General features: G+C 49.2%; 1 protein-coding gene across 1 annotated transcript in view; it reads left to right on the top strand.

Annotated features, from left to right (window-relative positions):
- Positions 1-13,380: 13,380 nt before the first annotated feature.
- Positions 13,381-19,610, top strand: part of LOC104500136 (uncharacterized protein KIAA1671-like) — a gene marked incomplete at its 3' end in the record, with an annotated part of 7,615 nt that continues 1,385 nt past the window's right edge. Inside the window, exons 1-3 of the mRNA XM_010143740.1 lie at positions 13,381-14,987; positions 16,138-16,231; positions 17,175-19,597. Coding sequence (XP_010142042.1) covers positions 13,381-14,987; positions 16,138-16,231; positions 17,175-19,597 — 4,124 coding nt within the window. The remainder of the gene's footprint in view (positions 14,988-16,137; positions 16,232-17,174; positions 19,598-19,610) is intronic.

Here is a 19,610-nt window from a genome sequence, read left to right as displayed (position 1 = left end):
CACTCTTTCTGTGCCTTTCCACAAGAGGTAGTAATACAACTCGTTCTCCCCGCCCTTGTAAAACTAGGGTGATCCTGATTCCGCGGTGTTGGGAATCGCAAAGACATGCAGAGGATGGAATTGGAGTTTATCCCGCTCCTCTCGTGAGCTCGGACTCTGGCTGGGGTGAAGCCCACCCGCCGTTTCGGTTCATGCTATCGGGAGCTCTTGGTAGGGAGTGGGTTGTGCCAGCGCTCCAGAGGGGTGTTTATCTGCTGCAAGCGTGTTCAACCATACAAGGCTTGCAGTGGACAGAGCTGGCTCATCCAGAACGAAAGCACTCGGCCCGGCAAGGCCTCGATGTGTTTTAGACAGGGCTGGAATTTTTGGCCGCCATAATCGTGTTTGATGTTTCATGAGGACACTCGGAACTCGTCACTGAACCCAGGGAGCGCGGATGCCTTTCTTAAACAGGCGATTCTGCTGCAGTCGCGCAGCTCGGCTGGCTCCTGCCTCTGCTTAGAGCCCTTCAGGAAATGTTTTGGTTTTGTTATGTGTTGTCAAACAGTGCCCTCGCCATACAGGCGCTATGAAACGTCAGGTATTGCTGTCACCTGCCCTGAGAACGTTCGAAGCTGGCAGACTCACCTAAATACCATCCTATTCTTGCAGTTCACGGGAACAAATGATACGGAGTTTTTATTTTGTGAGTTCAAGCCTACAATAACAGTTATGTCCAAGAAAAGAGATCTCTTGATTCCTGCATCCTTAAAGCATGTTTGAATTTATATATCTCACACTTTTTACTAGCCATTGCAATGTTCCTTGTAAGTTCTTCACAAAATGAGTATTTTTTTTAACTAAATCACTGCAGCTCTCTGTGGTTACTGCTCGTGAAGGAGAGATTAAACAAATTGGTTTGATGACAGAGGAGTTCCTAGCACAACTTCAGGTCCTTTGTTCCTCCCCTAAATACAGTTTTTCCCATAGGGGTGAGGTGCTCGCTGTTGCTGGAGGGTTGCGTGGGGCTGCAGCAGATCTTGCTGTGCGCCTGACCTGTGCTCACGGAGCCTGACGGGGCCGCGGCTGTTTTCTTGATCTCTTCCTCCATGCAGGTGAGTCGCAGCACAGCGGGAAGAGTCATCGGCGGTTCCCGACCAGCACGGCAAGAAGGTCAGGGACCGGCTTTCTGCTGGGTGAGCATTATGCTAATTCGAGTGTTAAACATATCGGAATTGCGCTTCCTTTTTCTTCTGCAGTGCTTGCAGATTCCACCGGAGCTGTTGCTGTGCGCTTGGGGGGCAGAGGGCTCATCTGGGGCAGGGACAAGCTTCCTCCTGTGCCGTGCTGTGATCGCTGGCGAGACGCGTGTCTGCAGATCGCGGGCTGGGTCGGGTGGTCGGTGGTTAAGCAGCATCGCTGTCGTGTTGGTGCTTATGCCTGAAGAGGGAATCTGAGGAGCTGGTACCGCGATGGGGAAGTTGAAGCGTTTTTAAAGATGAAATACGTATTTCCCTCTCCCTAAGGAGTTTTAGAAAAGGCTGGGGCAGACCAGTGATCAAGTTTATTGAATTCTCGCAGAACCAAATCAAGAGCATGTGGAAGCAGATGCGTCACTTAGGCCCTGTCGCCAATACCTCTTACTTTCCTGCCCACCTCCTGCTCGGGGCTGCTGTACTCTGGATTTTTCTGAGTGCTCACAAAGCTCTATAAACTGGGGCCTGCTTTCTTCTGGAGAGCTACACCTCAGCATCCTGGTGGTTACGCTGGTTCCACCAGGGCTCAGGTGCTGATGGGAGTGTGGAAGAAGCCTGTGTCTCTGGGACCAGCATTTTGAGCACATCTTCAGGAGTGAGGAGGAGGAGGTGATGAAGCAGGTAGTAGTTTAGCATCTGGAGAGCTTTAGAACTGCTAACACGTGTCGGAAGGCAAGGGATGCGTTTGGAGCATGGGGGCAGTGTCGTGCTCCTGCCCGGGAGGTCAGTGCCAGTCCCTGACTCGTTTTGAGCGTGGTGGCCACTGCCAGGGCTTGGTGGGCTCTGGGTGTATGTGAGACCAGGGGTGGTAACTGCCAGTGAACCGGAGAGTCAATACCTGAACTTGTCTTCAAAGAGCGACTGGAGAAGGTGCTGCTGGCCAGATTCGATGGCTCTGCTCTCTGGACAGGAGGCTGGAATGAGGAACTTGAGGCGTGAGTGTGTATTTTAAACTGCATAATGAACAGCAGGGTGTTTATAACTGTTTAACCCACATTGGCTTTAAACCAACATGCAGGACAGTGTTCGTAATAAGTTGGACTGGCTTTTATTAGGCATCAGAATCCGTAGGTCTGTCATTTTGCTGCAAACCAAAAAGGCCATGCGCTGCCTGGGTGGTGGGCAGTCTGGTCAGGTAGATCTCTTCTCCCATCCTGTGTATCTGCTTTTTTTTTCTCCCTGTTTTTTATCACTTTGGCTCTTGAAACTGAAGGTTTCCGGGGAGGGGAAGTCGGGTCGAGCGGTGTGATTCCTGGCAGTTTGCCCATCGTTCAGATGTGTCTTTGGTCCATGGTACGCTGGTTGGTTTGTACGTGGTGAAAAGAGGAGAACAAAAATCACCCGGTCGCCTTCACGGAGCAGCACCTGCTCCTCTGATGGCTCATCAGGTCTCCAGGCTATAGATTTCTGGAAACTGAAAAGAAATGTTGTTTTGTGCTTGTGTCACTTCAAAGAATCCTCCGCTGGCTGCCATCTCACAGGAGATGCTGGGATGGGTGGCTCAGCTCTTTGGTTTCTCTTGCCAGGTCTGCCACTGACTTGAGGAAGCCAAAGATGCATTTGGCCTGAATGTTCAGCCCCATGGACTGGCACAGCTCCTGCTCTGTAGATGGTTGGACTCAGAGGGGATTCCTCTTCTGGTGGTGGTTTGGATCGGATTTCAGACAAAGGAACCTCCTTTGTAATAACTTTGGAGAGGGGATGTTTCCAGGTTTACAGCAAGATCATTCTCAGGTTACTAAGATGCTCCTTTGGGTACGCCCTGAGAACCAGGGTCAGGCACGGGGGTTGCTGTGCTGCTGGTGGGAGCATGTCTGGGTGGGTGTGATTTGAGGGAAGCTGTGGCTCTGGGTGCTTGTGCTCGTGCCTGGGTTCTCGGGTCTGGATGAACATAGCCATGCTGTTCCATCCTGCTAACGTTTGTGAGCTCCAGAACACGCCCGTGTCAGCTACTTGTGGTTATCCTGCCACAGTGCAGGTGATTTCTACGTCCAGCTGAGTATTCCTCGACAGTGTCTGCTTTTTAAAGCTTTTTTATTACTCTTTTGTCTTCATTTTGGTGTGTTAGGGTGGTTCTGTGGCTGCTTTTTTCACACTTGTGTTTTATTTTTCCTTTCTGCCCTCCTCAGTCAGACCGTTAACACTGGACGTGTCTGAACTGTTGCCTTTCAGCCTCACCGTTTTCCCCTCTCTGTGCTCTCTGCAGCATACAGGGAGATGGAGGGCATGGGTTTGTGTCATAAAGCTTCTAGGGTGTGCGTTGACCAGGAATTCATTACAGCCTTGATTCCACCGGGTAACGTTGTGTTTCTGAAGAACCAGGAAGTAAACGATGGCCAAGTGCATGTGCGGGCTTTGTGCTGGAGGAGGTCTTGGCTTAGACCGGCTTTTGTTCGGCAACGGGAAGAAGTGCAGAGTCACTGCTGTGATTCCTGAGACAGCACCCCCTGATGCTCGCTTCTATCCGCGTGGCTTTAGGGGGAAGAGGAAGCTCCTCTGGGGACTGCGGTAGCAATAACCCCCTCGCAGGTAACAAAGGGAACGTGTGTGAAGTGGCAAAACCAGCTGGTGTTTCTGAACTGGGTAATGCATTGGTGGGGGGAAAAAATACTGAGATTGTTTCCTGCATGATGTGACCAGTGAGGGAAAAAGGGAGCCTTATCACTAAGGGAGCAGCAGCAGCTCCTCTGGCACATCAGACATCCCTGACAGAGCAGCTTTTCGGAGGGTGTACAGCCCGGGGCAGGTTATCGCTGCCTGCCAGGAGGCAGCACTTGGCGGCAGGAACATCCCCTACCCCAGTTACTGCTGCGCAGAGAACACCGGGAAGGGATCAGAGCTGCCCGAAAAGTGTTAACAACCTGAGAGGCAGAGAGATTAAATTCAAGTATGTAATTGTTTTGTAGGGCAGAGGATGACATAAGGGATTTTGGCCCAGAGGATGATTAATGCCACCAAATGTTTTGCTTTCATAACGCTGTTTTGTTTGACTCTAAACAGATCTACCCTTCTCTCGCTGGTCTAGTAATTCTATCAGTATTTATGAGTTGTGAGTAGAAATTGTAAATCTGATGGTCATTTCCATTTGAATTTGAATGAGTTTTAATGGCTCCATCTGTATCCTGAAAGGCATCACTGGAGTCAAATTAATCCTGTTGAAGAGTGTTAATAATTGACTTGTTCAAAATTGGCTCATCTTTTACATGAAGTATTTGAATTGCTGCTGCAGGAGCAAGAGCTTGGGCAAAGGAGACCTTTTATCAGTTAACCTGCCCTGCACCATGCATGGTGCTGGCTGAAACAGCCGAGAGCAGCATTTTCCACGCGGTGTGGCACTGGCCTGCCAGAGCTGGTGCTAAAGGTGGATTTTCACCGTGCTCAGCCCATTGCTGAGTGCACTGGAAAACTTGCCCCAGAGCTGATGCTAATGGCACGTAAACCCAAGTCCAGTTCTGCTACTGCAGCCGTTTTGCCTGAAGCATGTTTGGGTTATGGGGACCACGCGTGAATAGGGCCAGTCATAGGAACTCCTCTGTGTTCACACGTCTGAGAGAGACGTGTCGGGATCTGCTTCTGCTGGCGCACAAAAGGAAGCCTGTCCGAGGAGCCGGGGTTTGTCCTGGTGATGCCGGTCAGCCAACTCTTGTCAGTCTGTTGTCATGGTGTTGGTCTCTTCCTGCAGGAACAGGGAGGTACCGTTATTGTCCACTTCAGGGAGGCACCACCATGGTGCAGCTTTGTGGCAAGCTTGATCTGTAAGACAAAGGTTGCTGCAGCTTAGAGGAGCAGGCTTAGAAACAGTTCCTTTGTTCATGGAGCAGAATCATCTGCTCCTGGGAGTCATCTGGTCTCGCCCTGTCCAAAGCAGTGCATTTTCAGGCTGTTTCTCCGACTATGCTGCAGCTCATTTCTAGAGTAGAGCTTGGGACAAGGATTTTGGGCTTGAGTATGTCTGCTCGTTGGCCAGGCTGGACTACACGCTTGCTTTGTGACTAACGCAGATATCTGACCGGCAGAACGGTGGGCGGAAGGGGGGAATCGCTGCAGGCAAAACCCAGAGCTTTTCAGTGTACGGTTGTCTTTTAAGAAGACAAGTGGAAAATCAGCCAGTGGAGACCTGAGGTGAGATCCCACGTGCTGCACCGGGGCTGCGGTGGTTGCACAGCTCTTCACCCGCTTGAGGCACTGGGCAGGAACTGGCCTGTATGTGGGTCTCGGCACCCCTGTGTCATCGCACGGAGGGATGATGTTCTCCCCGCTGCCCGGCAGGTCTGGCTCCGCTCTGCCTCGTCAGCAAACTGTGCTTCTCCAGAGACTTTTCCCCAGGGTGGTGAGTGGTCGCACTCCAGTAACGGTGGTGGTGGCTGTAGAGTGGCCTGAGACAGCCAGCTTTGACCTTCCCGGTGAGAACGAATCCCAAGGAGGGGAGCAGCGGGAAAGCTCTCTTCATTGTGGATCCACGTGGTTCAGCTTTGCCTGCATGTTCTGTCGTGGAGGAGATGCACACACAGACTCTTTTTAACCTGACATGATTCTGCTGTCCCACCACTGTTCCCTCTGTCCTCTGTTCTATGGGTTCAGGTTTTGTTCAGCTAATTAAACTGTCGAAATGACCTTAACCCCCTTTTCAGAAGCCAGGTGAATGTATAAAAGACATGACTAACTTCATCCTGGTGGCTGCTGGTCGGTCACTGGTGTACATTCTGCAGGAGGTTTACTGTGCCAGGCCACAGCTGCCTTTTCCAGCATTGGAAATCCTGTTAGAATGTGCAGAGGAAGATCAGAGGATTATGAGCTTTGTCCTCTCTTACAGTCCCCTGTGACACAAAAGCACCTGCCATGCACAAAGGCGAGCAGGAAATGTCTTCTCGCCTGGTGCTATTTCTGCGATGACCTTCAGAAGCTCCGTGTCGACAAAGGGAGCCCTTCCCTGGTTCCTTCCTGGGTGCAGAGGGCGACAGGTCGGCTTCAGTTCCGAAGGTTCATGGCAGTTCTGCGGAGGCACTCGCCTATTTTTGTAACAAGGAGGTGGTTTTTTTTAATAAACCAAAGCCCACGGATCTGTTTCACTTGACACTGGCTTTCACGTCCCTCGGGGTCCGCGGCAGCCCTGTCCCTCAGGAGCGTGCTGCACCTTCTGCCGTTCTCATCAGCTTTGCTCGGTCCGCACCAGCTGCCGAGCTCAGTGAGGGGTTTCATTGCAGAATTTTCTTCATCTGTCTCGTGAAGTAAGAGTTTCAGCGCCAGCGTCCGTGTAGTTGTCACCCGTGTTTTGGGAGGAAACTCTCCCAATAATGCAGTTGCTGCTGGCGAAGCCTTTGCAGCAGCTGGTAGCTCAGGAGGCAGCGAGCGAACCAGAACATCGGGGGTGGTGTCTCTGTCCTGTCCCCGCTGAGGCCAGAGACAGTTGTCCTTTGTCTTCCTGTGCTGCCAAGAGGACGAGCATCCCCCGCGGTGGCAGCAGATACTTCCAGGTGTGGGTGGTCTCAGAGCTCCTTTACTGTTGAAGCGTGGCGCTGAACACGGTGTTCTGTAGGGGAGGATCGACTGGAAGAATGCCAGAGGGTGTTTTCAGCCCCGGATTTCTGCCTGTGCTGCAGACAGCTGGCTTGTCCTCCTCCTCGCTCTCCTTCAGCTGCGGCCACGGCGTGCCTGCCAACCATGAGTGTTCACCCCCGGAGCTGGAGCCTCTGGAGGAGGCACAGCCCTGCCTCGCCTCCATGGGGTCAGCTCAGAAGGGGTGGTTCAAGTGCCGCCTGCTCAAGGTCAGAGCATCAGCAGCTACTCAAGGTATTTCTGAAACAATAATGAACCAAACTGCTCCTCTTCTACAGCAAGGTCGGGGAGGCCAGACACTCCAAGGAGCTATAAATAAATGACTGTGTGGTTCCTGTCATCCTACTGGCGATGTACAGCATAGGAGTACGAAAGAGAGCCTGCTCCGCTGGAGTCTGTGCAGAAGAACTTACTCTAGTCAAGATTTGTTTTAAATACAGGTAAAAGCGAAGTTAAGCTTCCTGCAACAGGACCGTGTTGTTCCTACGAATAAACCAGGAGTTTTAGAATGATTTCTGAGATTTGAGGGTAAATTTGCCAGGTTGTGCCAGGGCTGTAACCCTGGTGAGCTCCGGGAGCCTCAGCGAGAGCCAGGTTCTGCCTGGAGCAGCTGAACCTCTGCCTCCAAGACCTTAGTTTGACCGGTTTTTCTTTCCTCAGTTCCCCTTTTCTTGCTTGGCGCTGAACCTGCTCGTCAATATTTCATCTGGCACTCAATGCAGTTCTTTCTGCCTGTAATGGGGGGAAGCAATTTGCAGGTCTCATTTGTGGGTGAAACGCATTTACGAGGATGAAACTTAAAAGAATATTTAGAGGAGTTGAAGCTGACCACAAAAGCAAGTGTTTGATGACACAAGCAAACAAAGCAGCACGTCAGGCACGCTGTGAATACCAACCTTCCGTGCAAACGCGCTCTGAGCCTGCCTTCAGCCTTACCCCGTGACGCATGGTGTTGTGGCCGAATGTCATCCTTTGCTGGCACAAATCAAGATTTTTCTTCTGTTCTTTAGGGCAACTGCCAAAAAACCAGACTTTCTGAAAATACCCACCCAGGGTGTGGAATCCCTCGTGCTGCGCGCGAGCTGGAAGTCCAAGGTGACTCACTGGGAGGGCGAGGATGCACGGCGTCTGCGACCGAAAAATGGTGATTCACCAGCATTTCAAAGCGTTTCTCCTTCAGTTAGGATTTGTTCTAGCTCGATCTCATGAGACTTTGAAAACAAATTAGACCCTCTGTGAAACCTGGAAGGGAAAAGAGTTTACTCTGAAACTGTCAGTGAAGGGGTTGCGGGGAATGGGGCTATGGAAGAATGAACTGGAATGAGGGAGTTGTACGGGTCAGAGGAAATGCCTAACATGCTCTTGGTGGATCTCTCTCTTGAGGAGAACGCACTGGCAATGGTGTACGAAGAGGAAAAGCCCTGACCAAGGGGCTAGCTTTGGCAAAGTTTGTCTTGACAGAGAAGTAGTTGCCCTTAACCACATGTAGAACGGTGGTAGTTGCCCTCGAAACTCAGAGTGCAGGAATATTTGGAGATCTTTTTCAGAGCTGAAATCCCTGAAAATGTGATGGCCACGTGTTCCTGCTCGGTGGCGGTTTTGTAAAGCAATCCTGTCTGGTTACTTTTTGTAGGTGACACAGAAGCATTGTTATGAACACTATAGGCTGACGCTGCGGAAGCAGACAATTCCATACCATCTTTTTCACAAGTCATTCCCTTCAGCCCAATCTTTGTCTCACAAATACAAGAAAATTGGATGACCCCCCTGCCCCACAGCTGTCACAGCGGGTTCTGTCGTGGTTACAGGCAGTTGTGTTTTGCTGATAAAACCTGTTTTAACACAAATGACTCTGTTCTCCTGGGAGCTTGCCTCAGCTGATAGTCCTGCTCCACCAAGAGAGCCATCGTAGATTGACGCTGGCTGTTGACGTTGGCTGTTCCGCGGACACGCCAGTGGGTTTAACAGGAAGTCTTTGGTTGCTGCTGCCTCTGTGGGGCCAGTTTGAATTACTGAAGCTCTTGCTTGCCGTTACCCTTTGTCACCCCTTTAACTGCCTTATCTTTGCGCCACGGGTATTAAAATACGAGGCGTGGGGTTTTTCACTCCAGTACCGAGCTGGCAGCGCGTAACGGAAAGGGTGGTTGAGAAGGTTCCTGCTGCGTGTACTGTCCAGGTAGGTTCTGGTGGAGCTCTAACGAGTGATGACGGTTACACAATCGCGCTGGCAGCAGCAATTAGAGCTTTACAAGTGCTTGTAAATGCTGCTATTTATAGGGTGGGCACTTTATTTATCGAAACGCTAATCGTTCCCTGCAGCGGGAAAAAATGTCGGAGTGGAGTATTTCATCCTTGTGATGGGGTGGCTGGAATGACCAAAGGAACAGCACTGTGTCCTTTAGAGAAAAAAAAAAAACCAACCAGCCTAAAGGCTGCAGAGAGGCTTCTACGTGGGGGTGCAGAAAGAATATTTGAAATTCTGCAATTTAAGTTTTTCTTTGGGGCTTTGCAGGTCATCAGATCTGTCTCATGAGATTTAGAATATGTAATTTTAGTTCTCAACCTGTTAATTTTGCTTATTGAGAAGCAGAACAAGGGCCTTGTTCTGCTGAACTCTCTGCAAACGTGGGAAAAGATGATTGAAATGCAATTTGTTACCTGTTCTTGCCTTGTGAATAAATTTGTCCAGGGATATTTTTAAAAATTAGAGGCAGCATGGGAGTATTTTTGCTAATCTGTCTGTTTAAGAGACTCTGTATGTCCTCTTAAACACAACTGATGGATCCCATTTCAGGGAGTGACGGAGCTAATAACGTGAATCAGGCTTAAACCCAAGAATAGAAAAAGCCTTTTTTTCCTGTGTTAGTTGCATGATTGAATTAGCTACAAAAGTTTCCAAAAATATTTCTTTTTCTCTTTTCCTCTTTGTGCTGTTTTACTCCGCTGTAGTTACGTTCCTGTCAGGATTCACACACGTGGGTAAGTTCTTCTTTTCTTCACGCGCGCACAGCGAGTGTTCGGATTAAAGAAGAGGTACCAGGGCAGAGCCCCTCAGCGGCTCGGCGAGAGGGAGGAAGCGGCAGCGGGAGGGTGGCTGGGGGTGCCTGACGGGAGCTGCTGTGGGCTGATGGCTGGTCGTGGATGCCGTCCTCTATTTACATGCTCGGGGAGTAATGTGCAGGTTTACCGGTGAAGTTGTGTCTGAGGCAGGAAAACCTCGTGCCTCTGTGGTAGTTTTCCACTGGAGTACTCGTGGTGTAATCAGTCGCGGGTATTCGCTGGTGGAGCCATGGTCTCTGGTTGTGTTCCGTCGTATCATCTGGATTTTGTTTGGCTTTGGTTTTTTGTGGTTTGGTTGTTTTTTTTTTATAGCAGATTTATTTTTCTCTGAGGAATTCTGATGCTTTCCATCCTCACAAAAGGCGGATGGACTTGTTTAACCCCTGCGAGGTTCTGGGGACAGACTGTAGGTTATTTTGCTTTGTGTCGTGTAGAACGTTCTTATTTGCGAACCAGGAACTTGGCGATAATCACGTGATTCATGGTGGAAAAATCATCGGCAGGCTGCGGCTGTCCTAATAGGCTTAAAGGAATTACCTCTGATGTAAATAATGGCTCTGGGTGGCTGGTGGGCAAGGCAGGGCTGGCAGGCGCTGCAGCTACAGGGTGTGCTGGAGTGAAGCCCTTCCCCCATGATTTTTGTGCAGTGAATAATCCATTTTGATTTCTAACGAGCAACTTTAATAATCTGTGTAAAGATGGACCCTGTAATTAAAAATCCAAACAGCCCCCCAGGCTATGAAGCTTCGAGGGCTTGGTTTGAGCCCGGAGCGGTGTGTGTCCATCTCTGTAACCCCTGAAGTGGCTCGCCTGGCCCAGGAAGCACCCCCGCTGTGGCTGTCCTGGAGCTGAGGAAGAGGAGCAGTGAGGGAAGAGCCAGGCCTCCACAGCCCATCCTTTTCAGGGCAGGAAAACTTCAGAAGATCTCTCAGTGCCGTTTATAATTGATTTGAGCACGTGGAATGTGCCAAGACACCATCTCTGGCATGAGTTAGGTGTGGTGTTGATAACGTGAGTCCTCTTTACCCAGCGCGCAGCTTGGGAAGCTCCAGGAGCTTTATGATTTTCACAACTGGGTGATACTTCTTCTCCCAAAATACTTTGTGCTCCTTTTTTGAGTTCTTGTCTGGTTTGGGCCACATCTGCGGTGGGGTGTCTGAACAGTAGGAGTTGAAGTCCTGAGAACTGACTGCACTAGATCACGTAGGAGCAGATGGGATCCCCTAAAGCTGAGGTGTGGTGTGAGAGCTAAGGAAGAAAGACGACCAGGATGGGCAGGGTGCAGGTGAGGAATGCTGGCTGCCCTGGGGAGCTGTGTGCTGTGAGCGAGGATTATGTCCTGCATGGTGTACTCGCTGCCCCGCGTTCTGCTGTGGATCAGGTTTTATTCCATTTAAGAAGCTCTGCACCCTCTGCTTTTCCAAAGGAAAAGAACTACAGAACGGTAGGAGGAAACATCCTCAGCCCCACTGCTTTTGGAGCTGAACTTTTGGCTTTGCTCATTCCCCGGCAGCATCGCCTGTACTTCAGCGAGAGGCTCTGTGTTCCGTCCAGAGTATAACTGCTCTTCACAAAGCCTTTGCATTGGAATGCGAGAGCGTTTTAATCGGATTCTGGTGGTTGTTTCGGAGGAGAGGGAGGGGGAGGAAGATTTCGTGAAGATCTGTGAGCAGGGACAGCTTGGCTCTGCTAAGCCGATTGGGTTAGGGGCTATTTTGGAAAGGAGAGGTCGTGGACCCGCAGGGGACTAAGGCAGCGGGTGAGGAGTTGAGGCAGAATTTCAAGTGGGTTGAGAGGTGGAAGAGAAGGGGCAAGGTGAGGAGAGTTGGACAGCCTGCCCGGGAGAGGAGGGCATCGGTGCCAGGGACAGGAATACACCCGCAGTTCACGGTGGCAGCCTGTGGAGAAGGGAACCTGAAGGTGAAATACCCTTTTCTCCAGACAGCAGGCTCAGGAAGGCAATATTCTGGGTTTTGGGTTGTGGGTTTTTTCCCAACATTCACATGCAGAGGGCTCCATGTCCCACAGAATCTACAAATAGGCACATTTGTAGGGTAGATACACCCCAAAACAGATCGGGGGGAGAGGAGCCCAAAGACTGACCCTTCCAAGGCTGCCCAAGAGCCGGCAGGAGGGTGGCAACGTTTGAAAATTGAGCCCCTGAGTGAAGGACTATGTAATACAGGATGAATTTCCTAAAAATTAGAGATTTAAAGATTAAATAAATTTAAAAATTCCATTAACTTCTTGTTGTTGAAATTCTAATTACTGCTGGTTTTCCCTCATCTTTGCAGTACGAATATAATTAAAGCCAAAGCTAATCTCCTGCCTTCGGCTGGGAAAAACTGCTTTGTCATGGTAAAAGTCATGTTTTGATGGAAAATCAGCCCTTTGAAGGTCAGTTCTCAGGTAGCACTGTACTGCTGTCACCCAAAGGAGATTTACAATAGAAAGTAAATGCGGGTAATTGAGATTACGGTAGTGCAGAGCGTGTGTTTAACCCGTGACTGACAGCCCGTCGCCGGCAGACAGGGCTCGCTGCAGTGTGCCTGTACCTGGGGTCAGGGATGGTCTGTGGGGCACACCAGCTTAGCCGCCCTGCTCCTCCCAGGCTTTAGGCAGTAATTTCGTGTTGATTCTTTAACAGCTGTCTGAAAAATAAACCCTGTTCTGCTTCACACAGTTCAGTCCGGTGCCTTTGTGCTTCAGGATGGGACCCAGCTTTTCTAGCTCAGTGCTGGGTGTCTGGTGGGGTGGTTCCTGCGCGGGTCGGAGTGTGTGCTGTCCCTGACCCCGACCGCTCTGTTTGTGCGCAGGGGAGCTCCATCAGCGCTGCTGAAGCCATCGCTCTCCTCTGCTCCCAGCGTCATCGGGGTGACTGAGCTCCTTTTTCGCTATGAGGACTGAGTCGGGGTGGCTGGATTGGTCGCAGCAGAAAATGCAGGTGATGGTAAGTGGTGGCAGAGCTTTTGGAGGTTTGTCGGGTGTGCGTTTATTTCCATCATTCGATTGTGGGCTTTAACAGAGAACAAATAACGCTGTCAGTCCCACTGCTTCTGCTGGATTGTTAGGTTGGAAGTGCCTACTCCATGCATCTGGCCAGCTGTTTACATTGTGAAAAGGAGTTGGTGTTCCTATGTCAACACTGGCACGGCTGCTTCGAAAAATAAACTAATTTCTTCATTTTTAAGTATCTCAACCCTGCGGTGCCGTGCAGATGCTCTTGCATGTGTTTTGTGCTGCATCCTTTGGTGGTTAGGCCTAATCAATGAATAATGGGGTTTTGTGCTGTTTTTTTCAGAGGAGGAACAGTAGATCTTTCATTAAGTGGTACACTCTGTAAACAGCATATCTGAAAGGCACCTTCATCTGAGTTAGCTATCTTGTGAATGTAAATGAGAGTGATGGTACTCGATGTTCATGCTGACTCTACAGCAGTACTTGCATATTCTTTCTTTTTTTTTTTTCCTTCACAGATTCTTCTTCCTTGCTGGAATTTTTCAGTTCTGTTGAATGTGTAATTACAACTATGGCAACACGAGTGGAAATCAATTCTACCTTGGCGTCTCTGACGACGGTACCTGACTTAAATGAACTCAGAAGTGAGGATAAATCACAGCGTGTGTATGTAAGCGTGCTTTCAAATGCGAGTAACAAGACGAAGGAGGCTTCAACATCGCTGACTCTGGAAGAGAACAGGAAGTTTGGGAGCACTTTGAGATCCGCCACAATGCCGTCGCTAGGATCAAGGCCAAGACTCTTCCCGAAGCCTTTTTCTAAAGATAAATCTTCAGACACTTTTGCCAATGTAAAACCACCTGTTCCGGCTTTCCGATCAAGTAGTCTCATTAGGAAGGGCACTGAAGAGACGTCATCTCTTAAGGTATTAGGCGGAAGTGTTCCTCCGCCATTAGTAGATCAGAAGGTAATTGAAAACGAGAACAAGGCTGGCAGTGAAGTAGTCACAAACATGACGTTCTACACTGGTCCCAGCGCGAATACTGTCATCCTTTTTGAGGCAGGAGGCACGGAGCAGTCGAAGGTGAGCCTGGCCCAGGAAAAAAGGGCTGCTGAGGACCACAAAGTATTTAGTACTGTGCAAACAAAAGAGCTTCAGTGCAACGCAAAGCTGGAGAAACCATCTCAGCCGCCTGAGACACCCAGGAATACCGAAGGGTCTCTCCACAGGCAGATGTCGCTTTCTTCCAGTCTTAGACCGGTCTCTTGGAACTCCCTCAAAACTGGTGAAAGAAAAGAGGCTTATGAAGCTCATCCAGGGGAGAAAACCAGTGATGATGCAGATAATATCAAGAGGAGAGTTGATTTGTCTACTGATGTGCAGCAAAAGCCAAAACCTAGACCAGTGTCTGCTATTTTTCTGGAATCATTGAGAGATCAAAAGCATCACACTGTGGAAGCTCCTGAGGACAAGTCTCCTGCCGAGAAATCCTGGCCTAGAAAACCCAGGCCGTTGTCCATGGACCTGACAGCTAAGTTTGAACAGAAGGATCCTTCTTCTTGCAAGAAGATTGGTTCATCTCACGAAAGCAAGGAGAACGTACCGATCATTTCTTTTACTGACCTGGGCTGTCGCGATCAGTCTGAAACGGGGCCAAAACCTGAAGAAACGGAATTTGATAAAGGCAGTTCTGCAACAAATTTGAAGTGCAGTATCCAGGACATCGGCATCCTGAATAATGGGAAATACCTATGGGAAACAAAGCTTAAATCGAAAAGTGAACAAATTGAGACAAAACCAGAGGTAAAGACCGACTTGCACAGCTCTGACAGAAGCCATGAAGCTGCTAGTGAAAGCAGAACCTGGAGGGGGGGCAAGAGGCTGGATCAAAAGGAACCGTACCAGTTTCTGGGCTGTGAAAGCCCTGCAGCTGCCTCAGAAAAAGAGAATAACATTGTGAGAGGTAGTGTTAAAAAGCACATTAGTCTGTTTACTTCAGAAAATCCCAGTACCTCGGGGGACACCGAGCTGCTCCCATCCTCTGCCGAGAAGGAAAACAGATGTGTGACCATCCAACAGAGAATCAAAGAACTGACCACGGAAAGCACCGAGGCGAAGCCGGGAAATCTGCGCCGGTCGCTTCAGTCACGACCACTTTCTGCGGACTTAACAAAAATGTAGGTTGCAGAGAAATTCTGTTTAATCCTCTTAACTCCATCTCATTCAGGAAAACTTGTTCTCTTGGTGCAGCAAAAGAACTGATCATTTCGGGTCCACTAAATGTAATTATTCTTCATACGGTTCTTGACCTCTTTTCCCTACTCAAAAAAAAAAAAAAAAAATTAAATGAAATATGCCCTGACAACCTCTGCAAAAAAAAAAAAAAGGTTCAATATTGTGGCCTTTTCACGTCAGTGTAACGGCCTGTCTGTTGTTAAGATGTCATATGTGCTCTGAAGTCTCGAGGTGAGCTCTGTAGACCCCAGGCTCATGCATCTGAGAAAGCCAGAGCACATTTCTGGTGCCTGTGGCGCGGTGCGGAGTGCCGGGCTTTCGGCCGGACAGGAGTCTGATTTCGCTGTCATACGAAGGGCTGAAGGCCCACGGTGTCTGTTCCACCAGAGCTGCGGCAAGGAGCAGTGTTCGAGGAGTGTCAGATCTGCTCGTTTTACAAACCCAAACCACAACAGAAATCTCACCCGGTACGAGGGTTTAGTGCGGGGCCAGACGTGTTCTCTCAGTGCAGAGCTGGGTCACTGGTTATCCAAAATCACCCAGCTTCGTTTGACGGGAAGGCGATGGCGCTGGGTGCTCTGGGCTGCGCTCTGAGGTCACGCTGCAGGGCCGGGTGCTGCTCTGGGTGGTAACTGTTCCCTGGGTGGGGGTAGGGGATGAGGGTCGTGGTTTGGGAGTTGAAGGGGTTGTGCCGCACACTGTGAGCGCAGCAGATGCTTGACTAACAGCACCCACTCCGTGAGCAGTGGAATAGTTGAGGTTTTCAGCAGACCTTGGTCCTTTAGCTTTGGGATCAAAACAAGGAATATAACCGAGGCACGAGGGTGCTGGTGTCTCTTTCACTGCATCGTTATGTATCTCTAAATCTTACCCCGTGCCACAAGCTGCACAACTGACCATTGGTCAGGAAACAACGATCCTTTGGTGCAGAGCCAGTTAAACCACCAAATCCAGCTCCTGCTGTGAAATAGAGATGTGTCTGCTTTAAGAAATACAATGCATTGGGTACTTCCTACCAGTCTGCTTGGGTGGGGGGTGTTCTGCTAACTAACTCACTGGGCTGGAAGAGGTAACAGAAGTCTTTTGTCTTAGGTTCTCCAGTCCGACGTCAAGTGGTGAAGCAAAGCCGGAGAAACCTGCTGAAACTAGAAACGACTCTATCAACGACGTGCAAGAAAACCCCAAAGTAAGGAAACGGCGTGGGGTGGAGTGGTCTGCGGCGAGGTGTGTGTTTGGCAGGCAGAGAGCACTGTCCTGTGCCTCGCCTGTCCACATCCGTCCTTGACTTTAAAAATGGGCATGAGAGGGTTAGGAACGCCCCGACGCTAACGGGTTTACTCGGGGAGGCTGTCTTCAGGGCAGGCTGATGAGTACGGAGCATCATGTCTGAGGTTTTAGAAGTTCACTGCACGTGCTGTTACACGGTGTGTACAGGGTGGAAAGTGGCTTATATTCTCTGTTAAAGGGACTTGGCATGAAAATGCAGAGCAGATCGACGGTGCTGGTGTGGTTTTGTACAGGGAATGTCCTTTCTTTTCTCTAAGGTAGCGTCCCGGTCAAGTCCTTATTAAACACATGGTGTAGGTCTCGTGTCCATCTCCTAAACACCTAACTTCAAAGTTTTGGCAATAAAGTCTTACACAGAAAGCTCTGTTTGCTGTAGAAGCTGTCAGCCTGTCTTTGTTCCTAAGCAACACTTTGGTGTTGCAAAAGAATGTCCTTTCTTTTCTCTAAGGTAGCGTCCCGGTCAAGTCCTTATTAAACACATGGTGTAGGTCTCGTGTCCATCTCCTAAACACCTAACTTCAAAGTTTTGGCAATAAAGTCTTACACAGAAAGCTCTGTTTGCTGTAGAAGCTGTCAGCCTGTCTTTGTTCCTAAGCAGCACTTTGGTGTTGCAAAACACAACTTCTCCGGCGACACTCCATGGTAGTGGAGAGAGAGCATTCCATTCTAGTCGAGGTCCGAGAGCTGGAGCTTGGTCTCAGCGGGTGTTGTGTTCAGGGAACATGGGGGTGGGTAACTGCAGGCTGCGTGGCACAGAGAGGAGGTGCAGGTAAGTTTTGAAACAGACTTTATGACACATCTTTTAAGTAAATTATCTTAACTGCTGAATTCTCTTGTTGCAGAGTAAGGAGATGAAGCTTGCGCATGGCACAGATTTCGCTGAAGCACACGCTGCTGGGAGCCCTTGGAAATCCCGGCAGGTTTTAAAGATAACAAATAAACCTGATCAGATGGAGAGGAAAGGAAGTTTCCTTGGAGACAGCCAGCGTTTTTCTCAGCAAAGTGAAAATTCTGTCTCGTTCACCAGCAACTTGGAAAAAAAAATAAAACCAACCACGCCAGTGGAAAAAACCTACATTAAAACTGTCCGAGCTACCATGTTTGACCACCATGTTCAGAGGCATCACGTTGCGGCTGAGCATCCTGGAACGGATTCGGCACTGAAAACGAGTAACGGGCTGGAGGGAAAGCCTGATGTGATGACTTGGGGGCACAGCAGACGATCATGGATGGCAGAAGTGGAGGAAATCGCTAGTATAAAAAAGGAGTATCCCAAGCAGACGGATTCATCAAAATATATAGCAGAAGGAGAAAAAAGTGGAAAACCTGCTTGTTCGAGTGAGGACAAGAAAATGACTCTGGGAATTCTCTTAGAAAAATCTTTGGTTGAGAAAAGTGAAAAACCCACTCCTAAAACTGCAGAAGACTTGGTACTTCCCCAAAGAGTAGAGCCAAGATATGAGATCTTCCAGATGTGTGGAGAAAGAGCCCTCAGTGAAGCCATTGCAATGGCTCCTGAAAAAAAGGCCATGACGCTCAGAACCAGAAAATCGTCTGTGAAAGAGAACAGATCGGATGGGGATGTTTTACACCCTGGTCAGTCGACTGTGGAAAACAGTAAACCCCTCTGCTTGAAAGAAGATAATGTTACCTCAGAAGCCGGAGACCCAAAAGTGTTTACAAGCCAGTCTGTGCTGAGAGAAGCGCGTGACTTTTTCTCCAGCGAATGCACTTTACCTGAGCAGAGGAAAGACTCTAATAAATCTGAAACTGGTCCAGTGTTAATAGCTGAGAAAATACCTTATTCTGCAAACAAAAGTAAATGTTTGGGAGTGAGTGAGCAAGTAAACAAACTACATTCTGAAACAAAAAATGATCAGAGCGAAGCCTCTTCTGTGGATAAAGCAGAGAGGTCTCCTGGGGTGAAATGCTCCTCTGAGCAAAGGAGTTTTAGGCCAGGTGGGACAGAGCCCTATGAACTCAGAACCAGCTTTGACCGGGAAGTTACCCTAACAAGTGCAGGGAAGTATGGGGCCCAGTCTTCTTCCGTGCTTCCAAGTGGGCAGGTCTGTAAATCTGCCGTTAGCTGCCATCCTGATAGAAAAGCACCGACCGCGAATAAAGAGGAGGCTGTTGGCTTAAGGAAAAGTCTAGACTTAAACGGCAAGGAACAAGTCTGTGGCTTAGATAGTGCAGCTGCTGAAAACAGCAGAACAGTCAGAGTCATAGATCCCGAGGAGAAGGTCAGGAGGACCCGAAGCAATGTTTCTGACTTGAAGATTTCTGAAAGGTGGAGGAGGAGGACCTTGCCTCAGGATTTTATCAAGACTGAAGAAGTTGTCTGGCTCCCTCCTGAAAATATCAGAAGGCTGAGTCGGACAGAGTCATTGCAGTTGGATGAAGGCTCAGTTAAAAAGAGAAGCAAGAAAAGCACAGAAGGGCTGGAAGGGAATGAGGCAAACCGGGCTGTTCTTGGCAGTGCTGACGATTATTTGAAAAGTCAGAGCTCTGCCTTCGAGCCAAAGGCGACTTACTTTGCAGTAACTTACCAGGCGCCTGGCAACAACAAAGAGAAAAGCTGTGTTGGTGCTCCTAGTGCTGGAGAAACGAAAACAATTTCTAGCTCAAGTGAGGCAGTGACAGTAAATCTGGACCCTGTTTTTCCTGGAAGGTCCAAACATTTATTGCAGCAACCACGTAAAAATGCGATGAGTACAAGTCACAGAGAAGACTCATGGCAAGTGCATATTAGCAAGGATTGGGTCAAAGAAGAAAACAAAGATGATGTTTTTTCCAAAACCATTCCATTTGGCGATTTTAATGTATCTAGGAAAGATAACCAGCAGTATCATGAAAAAGGTCTGGATCATTCTAAAGAGAAATTTGTAGATGTTGATGCTTTCCTGCTAAAACAGGATCTGGGAAGTACAGCTCAAACTGATCTCAAAAGCAGCAGAAGAAAAGTCTCCTCTTACCACGACCCCAGGTCCCCTCCGCTTGTTGCCCAGTTACATGAAGACAGTGAGGTAGTCCCCCAGAAGAAGAGTGGAAATACTTACGACGTGTCTGGGAGGAAGGCCGAGGATGCCTACAGGTCCCAGATCCTCGATATTGATGCGCTTATGGCAGAGTATAAAGAAGAATCTGTGAAGGCTGGTGGCGTTCAAGGCAGACTCTCTGAAGACCTCGGTTCATTTAGTAGAGAGAAATCGAAGAACAAAAGGAACGTGGCAGAGAGGACGACCTCTTCCTATAGCTGGAAAGAGCGGAAGGGGACC

The sequence above is a fragment of the Buceros rhinoceros genome, unplaced genomic scaffold, assembly GCF_000710305.1.
Source record: "Buceros rhinoceros silvestris isolate BGI_N320 unplaced genomic scaffold, ASM71030v1 scaffold19359, whole genome shotgun sequence".
In the NCBI taxonomy this organism is placed as follows: Eukaryota; Metazoa; Chordata; class Aves; order Bucerotiformes; family Bucerotidae; genus Buceros; species Buceros rhinoceros.
This window is presented reverse-complemented; position numbering and strand designations above follow the sequence as displayed.